We start from the raw sequence: 8,343 nt of genomic DNA, 5'->3' as shown, positions 1-8,343 counted from the left end.
ACGACCAAAGTGGTTAGCATGTGTCTTTTGGATGAAATGACCAAAGGGTTTGGCATTTGTGTTTTGGGGTAAATGACCAAAGGGATTAGTATGTGTGTTTTGGATAAAATGACCAAAGGGGTTACCATGTATGTTTTGGATGAAATGACCAAAGGGATTAGCATGTGTGTTTTGGGGTAAATGACCAAAGGGGTTAGCATGTGTGTTTTGGGGTAAATGACCAAAGGGGTTTGCATGTGTGTTTTGGATAAAATGACCAAAGGGGTTACCATGTATGTTTTGGATGAAATGACCAAAGGGATTAGCATGTGTGTTTTGGGGTAAATGACCAAAGGGATTAGCATGTGTGTTTTGGGGTAAATGATCAAAGTGGTTAGCATGTGCGTTTTGGGGTAAACGACCAAAGTGGTTAGCATGTGTCTTTTGGATGAAATTACCAAAGGGTTTGGCATTTGTGTTTTGGGGTAAATGACCAAAGGGGTTAACATGTATGTTTTGGATGAAATGACCAAAGGGATTAGCATGTGTGTTTTGGATAAAATGACCAAAGGGGTTAGCATGTGTGTTTTGGATGAAATAACCAAAGGGGTTGGCATGTGTGTTTTGGATAAAATGACCATAAGGATTAGTATGTGTGTTTTGGAAAAAAATGACCAAAGGGGTTAACATGTATGTTTTGGATGAAATGACCAATGGGGTTAGCATGTGTGTTTTGGATAACATGACCAAAGGGGTTAGCATGTGTGATTTGGATAAAATGACCAAAGGGGTTAGCATGTGTCTTTTGGATGAAATGACCAAATGGGTTAGCATGTGTCTGTTTTGGGGTAAATGACCAAAGGGGTTAGCATGTGTGTTTTGGGGTAAATGACCAAAGGGATTAGCATGTGTGTTTTGGGGTAAATGACCAAAGGGATTAGCATGTGTGTTTTTGGGTGCATGTGTGTTTTGGGGTAAATTACCAAAGGGGTTAGCATGTGTGTTTTGGATAAAATGATCAAAGGGGTTAGCATGTGTGTTTTTGATGAAATGAACAAAGGGGTTAACATGTCTGTTTTGGATGAAATCACCAAAGGGGTTAGCATGTGTGTTTTGGGGTAAATGACCAAAGGGGTTACCATGTGTGTTTTGGATAAAATGACCAAAGGGGTTAGCATGTGTGTTTTGGATAAAATGACCAAAGGGGTTAGCATGTGTCTGTTTTGGATGAAATCACCAAAGGAGTTAGCATGTGTGTTTTGGATTAAATGAAAAAATGGGTTTTCATGTGTGTTTTGGATGAAATGGAAAAAGGGATTAGTATGTGTGTTTTGGGGTAAATGACCAAATGGTTAGCATGTGTGTTTTGGGGTGCATGTGTGTTTTGGGGTAAATGACCAAAGGGGTTAGCATGTGTGTTATGGATATAATGACCAAAGGGGTTAGTATGTATGTTTTTGATGAAATGACCAAAGGTCACACTCTGTCTAGTGTCTTGGGCAATAATAAGAAGAATCCATGTCTTAACAATACTTACATTAGATATGACCTATCACCTGTTGGTCTGTTCTACTGTACCCATGGTCTTTACTGTGTTTGACCTTGTAAGGAAACGTTATGTGGACTGTATATCTGAACTGTCCATCCAATGATATAAAGGACATCTGTGAGACATATTCTTTACTCATGCTGACCATTCTGCCGTGGACGGTCACATGATTCGAGCTCGCCTAATATACAAAGTCAACTTTCTTCCATTGACGTGTATCCTTCTGGCCTGCCTTCTGACAGAAGGATTCATCCTATCATTTAGTATATGTGTTTTGCATTAAATGACCAAAGACGTTAGCATGTGTGTTTTGGGATAAATAACCAAAGGGGTTACTATCTACAGTCATACTTCTCTGGAAGATCATCTTGGATTTCCACTAAAAAAGTGAAGAAAAATAAAATAACTTCCCCAAAACCTTTCTCTGGAATCTGGACATTGACATAACCTTGTTTCCTTTTTTACTAACAATGGTTTCACACATCAGTTCAGTCAGGACACCCATGTACAGATGATTGACCCTTCATTATTATATATATATATATATATATATATATTTTGCAATAACAACTTGTTTTGATAGAGTTTCTGTAGGAAGCAAAACTACTTTTTTGTTGGATGTTGAGTTTAGGGTATTCAAAGATAATTGAGAGACCAAGATTGATTGAAAATCTGGATTTTTATTTCCCAGTTATGAAAAGACAATGGCAATGCATACAAACTGTAGAACATGATTGTGGATAGTAAAACCTATCCATTATGGAGCTCAAATTATTCAGAACAATAATGCTGTTGTCTTAAACTCTTGTACAAAACACATCAGAAGAAAAGGAAAATAGAAAAATATACATTTATTGACTGTTGTATGAAAATACTTTCTGAAACTTTGGCGTTAGAATCCCATTTCCATCCATGAAACATTCATTAAACCTAGAGCCTGCGTGCCTGCCTGCCTGCGTGTATGTCTGTCTGTCTGTCTGTCTCTCTGCCTGTCTTCCTGTCTGTCTGTCTGCCTGCGTGCCTGCTTGTCTGTCTGTCTGTCTGCCTGTCTTCCTGTGTGTCTGTCTGCCTGCGTGTCTGTCTGTCTCTCTGTCTGTCTGCGTGTCTGTCTGTCTGTCTGTCTGCCTGCGTCTGTTTGTCTTCCTGTCTGTCTTCCTGTCTGTCTGTCTGCCTGTCTTCCTTCCTGTCTGCCAGTCTGGTCTGCTCAGGCAGTGATGGGCATGTTGTCCCTGTAGCAGGCTGTCCTCTGGGGGGCGCTGTAGCTGCACAGGTCCTGGTAGATGCGGGCCACCTGGTCTCCGGCCAGCTCGTCAGACACCTCCAGGGGGGGGCTGGGGTACTGGGGGCGCCGGGGGCTCACCGCCTCCACAAGCTGCTGGCAGTTCACAGCAGTGACCTGGGAGAGAGAGAGAAAGAGAGAGAGAGAGAGAGAGAGAGAGAGAGAGAGAGAGAGAGAGAGAGCAATGTGAACAGGGATGTTGGATGTTGGTTTTGGTCGAAGATCCTCTACAATATTTGTGTTACATTACCAGTGGGAGGCCAGGTGTGTACACCAGGTGTGGGCGGCAGAGGAAGAGGCCTCACCTGCACGATGATAAGCTTGTTCTTGGCCAGGCTGAGGTCATGAAGTTCTTCTCCAAAGCAGAGGGTGACGGTGGCCTCTGGAGCAGGGAATTGGCCTTCCTGGTACAGGTGGAGCGCTGAGGGTGGAGTGGAGGGTGGAGGGTGGGGGGGGAGGGCATAGGTAGAGGTCAGCATTTTGTTTCAACAGGCATTTGTGTTTTTGTTATCGCACAAGAGGTCACTTCATACTCCTGAGTGAAATACAATCTTGTGTCAAGGTTTGAAAGACGCAAGGAAGAAACTGTGCCAGGCTCGCCTCGCAGACGTTTAACAACATGCACAAAGCGTGTGATTCCACCTTCCATTCTTTAACTTCCGAATGTGTCAAAACGACAGAACATTACAGTCCCACACACCCACACGGAGGAGTCTCATCAACCAAGGTGTCTAACCTTCGAGGAACCTTCCGGTGTCGAAGATCTTGACCACGGCGTCTCTCTCCAGCTTGCAGGGTCCGGGGCTGTACTGGGGCCCCAGGCAGCCGCCCGCCCCGCTCCAGAACACCCGGCTCTGGCACAGCCTCTTGACGAACACGCCCTCTCGGTTGCACCGCAGCAGCACCCCTCTCTCCAGGTGGCCCAGGAGCTTGCGGGTGACCTGCCGCTGGCGTTCCGCTTCGATGAGCTCAGCAGGAGGGAAACACACAGTCTGCATGCTGCCCGGCCCGTAGGAGGCGCTGTGGGCCAGCGGAGGCAGCCCCGGACACAGCCGGCAGCCCTCGGGGTTGGAGGTCATCATGGTGTGCATGAGCTTGCCGGCGTAGTAGAAACTGATCATCAACTGGGAGAAAGCTGGGGGAGGAGAGGGGGGAGGAGTGGGGGGAGGAGAGGGGGGAGGAGAGGGGGAGGAGGGACACAGAGAATGGGGGAGGAGGGGAAGGGGAAGAAGAGGAAAGGGGGAAATGAGTTCCCATATTGTACATTATATTCATTTACAGGTTTTTGCCAAAGCATCATACAAGACAAATAGTGCAGTGAATTCTTATACTAGAAATACTAAATATACTTAAATCTAGATTTGTAGAAGGTTTGAAGTCAAACCAAAGATGTTGTTTATTCTGAGAGAAATGTGAGTGGATGTACCTGTGCCGAAGGGTCCCACAGGTGAAGACTCTGAATGCGAAGGGAAAGCTGAAAATCAGACAACACACAAGGTCAACACCAGCCGGACAAACACAAACAGAAAAACACACTCTTGATTCAAGCCACAGTCTTCGAGTGACAGCAAAAATATTTGTCATTTCATCAACAACAAAAATCTAGCTTTTAAAGCACAACCAGCCTGACCGTAAACAAAATCTGTCTGGTCAGCAATGTGCAAAAGGATATTAGCCAATCTTTTCCTCTCAGAATTGAGGACTTCACAAAAGAAGTCTTTATAACCCCTGTTGCTATGGGGTCAAGCTACAGTTATTTTTAAGACTGGGTCCAAGCTGTCACGAAGGAGGAACTGTTCTGAAGAATAATATTGACAGAGGACATAGAAAACAAATGACGACCCTCAGAGAGCATGATTTCAGGGTTTAGGTTGGTTGAGGGGCAGTTCTATGGGCGTATGTGAAGCCCTCTGTGACATGCTTGCGTGTAGAAAGGGCTATACAAATAAATTTGATTTGCTGATTTATCTGAGGCAGTGGTGAAAAGAGCTCACCGAGAGAGAGATGTGTGACACACACACACTTACCACTGAACACTCCAGTATTCCAGTACTCCAGGCCTGGCTGGATCCTACTGCCTTCCTCTTGTGGTGAGTGACTTCTTCCTAGGTAGTCTTCACTAGTGGACTGGAGGGAGAGGGAGAGAGAGAGAGAGAGAGAGAGAGAGAGAGAGAGAGAGAGAGAGAAAGAGAGAGAGAGAGATATTCAAATGATTAAAATCATAGTAGATTATATGTTACCTGGCATTATTATAATTGTTGGTTTTTGAGTGATGATAATTCAGTTCTATAATATGTTTATAATGACATATTGACGTCCCTTCATTGTGGACTGCTTTAGCTACATTGTCTAGCCTGCACCTTCATACCAATATTGGACTGAATAGAGAGAGATAGAGAGAGAGAGAGAGAGAGAGAGAGAGACTACATCGGCCTCTCAGAATAAAACAGAGACAGCAGATTTGACAAGAATCTGTCCAGTGACAAAGAAAATAAATCTCAAACCACAAAACAGTGCAGAAAGATACAAGCAGGCAGGAAATGGAGAGAAGGAACTTGGGATGTAACAAAAGAGACATCAGGCCTTACCTCTTTAATGAGTTCCTCCAGGTCTTCAGGACTGCAGTCCATGTCCGTGATGTCGCCAGAGCTAGCAGTCAAGACTGCAGCTACGCCTTTACCTGCTGGAGGGGACCCAGACATGAGCAGACAGCTGAACCACCAGCACTGTGCCTTTACCATGGAGCCACGCACACAATATTACTGTTTGTCATTTGACAAACTCGAATAAATGATCAATGTTTCGAGCCCTTTTATTTCTGGCTTCAACGACCCAACATCCTGCACCTCAGTATAGGGTATAGGGTGCCAACGATGGATGTAGCTCAGTGGTAAAGCATTAATGTTCCAGGTTCAAATCCACGCACCCCCCCCCCCTTCCCCCACTACGCTGTCTGTTGCCTTGGATACAAAAAAGTCTGTCATATTATGAAGTAGTGAGGTTGCAGACGCTTACTCTTCTGTTCCTCCTCAGGGACGATCCGGTAAACCTTGTAGGGCTCTGAGATGTCCAGCTGGGAGCGTTCTGCCACCTCCTCAAAGTCAGGACTCTTGTTCAGCGCACACCGCAGCCGGGTTTTCCAGGTGGCCGGTTCAGCCTTGTCCCCCTCCTTGAACTTCCCTTTGAACACAGCCCAGGCCTGCAGGAACACACACACACAGTCAGAACTGGGGCGACTGTGCCTCAGAGGGCGGGCGTTTGACTGCTGGTTAAAAGGTTGCAGGTTCAAGTCCACCCTCACCCACCCGCATGTTGCATTGGATTCATAAAAATGTCTGCTAAAGTAACAAGTTGTTGTTATTATTGCCATGATATTCAATGATGATGTTAACTTCAATAAACTGACAGATTGTATGGCTTTGTTTGATTGACATCAGAGTGTTTGAGTACTGTTTTATCAACATTAATTATGTCTTATAGGGTGGTCAGAGTGCAGCTCAAGAGGTCTCATGTTCAAACATCTACCTATGTGCTATAAGTTTTGGATAGTTTGCTAAATTAACAACATTATTTGGTATTTTAAATGGTCGTTTAAATACTGACTGATACATCCAAAAAATACAACAAATCACAGTAAATTAATTTAGCAACTCTAAATAAACAATATTTAATGGTCATTTGAAAACCTACATTTGTGGGACAGTAAATCAAGAAAAAAACGTGCGTAGACCGAATAATACAGATGTTTTATTTCCTGACAGAGCTGCCACTTGCGTCTGAAAACACCGATCACCGCTACGGAAAGTTGGCACCTACCTTAAAAATAGAGGCGTCAATCTCCTGGTTGTAGTCTTGTTTCCCAGCATGCTTCCAGGGGATCCGGAACATAGTGCGACTGTCATCCTCCCACAAAAGTCCCGGGTACTGTCCGCTATGTATCTGTTCAACCAGCCATTGTTTTAGCCTGCGACCACCGGGGCTCATTGACATCTAGAGAGAGAAAACAATAATTTAGGTTCCGCTGTACTGTGCAAGAATGGCTTACGTTCTAAAAACCAGAGTTGTCAAATCTCAGGCTTCTTCCTCATTCGAAAGTCAAAAACTACAAACTTTGAGATAAAGTTAAGAATTCGTTCCGTGTACGCTACCTTTAATGTTTTTGATGTGGTACGTCTTAAGAAGCCTATAGAAGTGAACCGAATGCCTGCGCGTCCAGTCTGTAAATTAACAACTCCACTCAAACAGTTTATCATCCAGAAGTTGATGAATGAAGATTTGTTTCAGGACAGATGATTGGTTGATTCAGCTCAATGTTACCACGCCCACAAATCCGGTTGCAGTTTTCTTCGAAGCTTCAGCTTTTACAAGAAATCAACTGATAGGGAATTGAGTGGGGACAGACTACATAGACAGTGCGAGCTATGTTGAGGTAGGCTATTGAATAATTCTGGGCAATAAAGATAGTACTCTAGGGGGATTTTTACAACGTCATAAAATCCAAGTTTCCTCTATAACCCCGCCAACGCACGGTATCCATGCAGCACTGTCCGAGGGATTCCTTAAAATTTGACGTCATTATTTGTCTATCGGGTGCCAAATACAGTTGTTAGAGCTGCGAAAGTCTGACCCAGACTTTTCCCAGTAACGTCTCTGATATACTCTGAGTGTAGGTGAAAGACAGTCAGCGTCAATCCTAGTTCATACGACTTGGTAAATATGTTATTAAGTTATCCTCAATGTAATATTCACCTTTTCCCCTCAGACACTTATAAATCCACTTATGATTGTTATGATTGACTGAGCCCTCTATCCCGGACGTCCTCTGTAGAATCAGAACAACTCTATATCTCCATGCTCTGCTCTGTACTTTTCCAACTAAATTCTGAAATGTAACGACATTTTGATTTATCACTGACACATTTGGAACACAGGACCCTAGCCTGGAATAGGACTTCAGTGTATCAAAACATATCCCACATTAATCAGGTTGGGGAAGATACTTAATACTAGATTTGATCCTTCGACGAGCGGTATGATGAAGACTGTTGTAACGCCACCCCTGTCCAGTACACCTTGAATATGAGAACCTGCCCCTCATCATCACGATATAGCCTAGTATAGCCTATATACATTTAGTCATTTAGCAGACGCTCTTATCCAGAGCGACTTACAGTAAGTACAGGGACATTCCCCCGATATGTAGTCTTTAACACACAGGCATTAACGTTTTGAGGGAAGGGAATATCGAGGGTTTGCTCTCAAAGCGCAGGTGATAACTGACATTTTTGTAGTAGGCTATGAATAGTCTTCCTCAGTGCGGTGCAGAGACAGACACAAACATCATTTAGAAACTGTGAAAAGTGGATGTGGCGCAGGTGAAGTCACGTGGCCAGCTGTGTTTTGAGGATTTGAGCCGCTGTTGGGTTCAGCCTCACCTGGGGTGAGGCCGAAAAAAAGCTTGTGTTAGCTCAGTTAGGTTGTTGTTTGGATCTGGTTTAGCTTTCCACCAGAGGAGACTAGAGGTTTGCTGTGAGAG

The 8,343-nt window shown here is 44.1% G+C and overlaps 1 protein-coding gene across 2 annotated transcripts; it reads right to left on the bottom strand.

Moving 5' to 3' along the window:
* Positions 1-2,210: 2,210 nt before the first annotated feature.
* On the bottom strand, positions 2,211-7,047 carry irf8 (interferon regulatory factor 8). 2 transcript variants are annotated; one of them, XM_084682713.1, is made up of 9 exons: positions 6,956-7,047; positions 6,624-6,797; positions 5,823-6,006; positions 5,396-5,490; positions 4,835-4,934; positions 4,234-4,281; positions 3,544-3,942; positions 3,113-3,228; positions 2,211-2,924 (listed from the first exon to the last, which is right to left on the bottom strand). In XM_084682713.1, the coding sequence occupies exons 2-9, from the start codon at positions 6,795-6,797 to the stop codon at positions 2,733-2,735; spliced, it is 1,308 nt and encodes a 435-aa protein (XP_084538839.1). In that variant the 5' UTR covers positions 6,956-7,047; the 3' UTR covers positions 2,211-2,732. The 2 variants fall into 2 exon arrangements, with proteins under 2 accessions (XP_084538839.1, XP_084538840.1); XM_084682714.1 differs by having other exon boundaries at positions 5,396-5,487.
* Between the last annotated feature and the right edge of the window lie 1,296 nt (positions 7,048-8,343).

This window comes from Hypomesus nipponensis, chromosome 19 (genome assembly GCF_054491055.1).
Source record: "Hypomesus nipponensis isolate SF chromosome 19, ASM5449105v1, whole genome shotgun sequence".
Lineage (NCBI taxonomy): Eukaryota > Metazoa > Chordata > Actinopteri > Osmeriformes > Osmeridae > Hypomesus > Hypomesus nipponensis.
This window is presented reverse-complemented; position numbering and strand designations above follow the sequence as displayed.

Coding starts and splice junctions, on each gene's coding strand:
- irf8 (XM_084682713.1), bottom strand. CDS start 6,797: ATGTCAATGAGCCCCGGTGGTCGCAGGCTAAAACAATGGCTGGTTGAA. Junction 4,935..5,395: donor TGGAGGAACTCATTAAAGAG/GTAAGGCCTGAT, acceptor CTCTCCCTCCAG/TCCACTAGTGAAGACTACCT. Junction 3,229..3,543: donor CACCGGAAGGTTCCTCGAAG/GTTAGACACCTT, acceptor CTCCACCCTCAG/CGCTCCACCTGTACCAGGAA.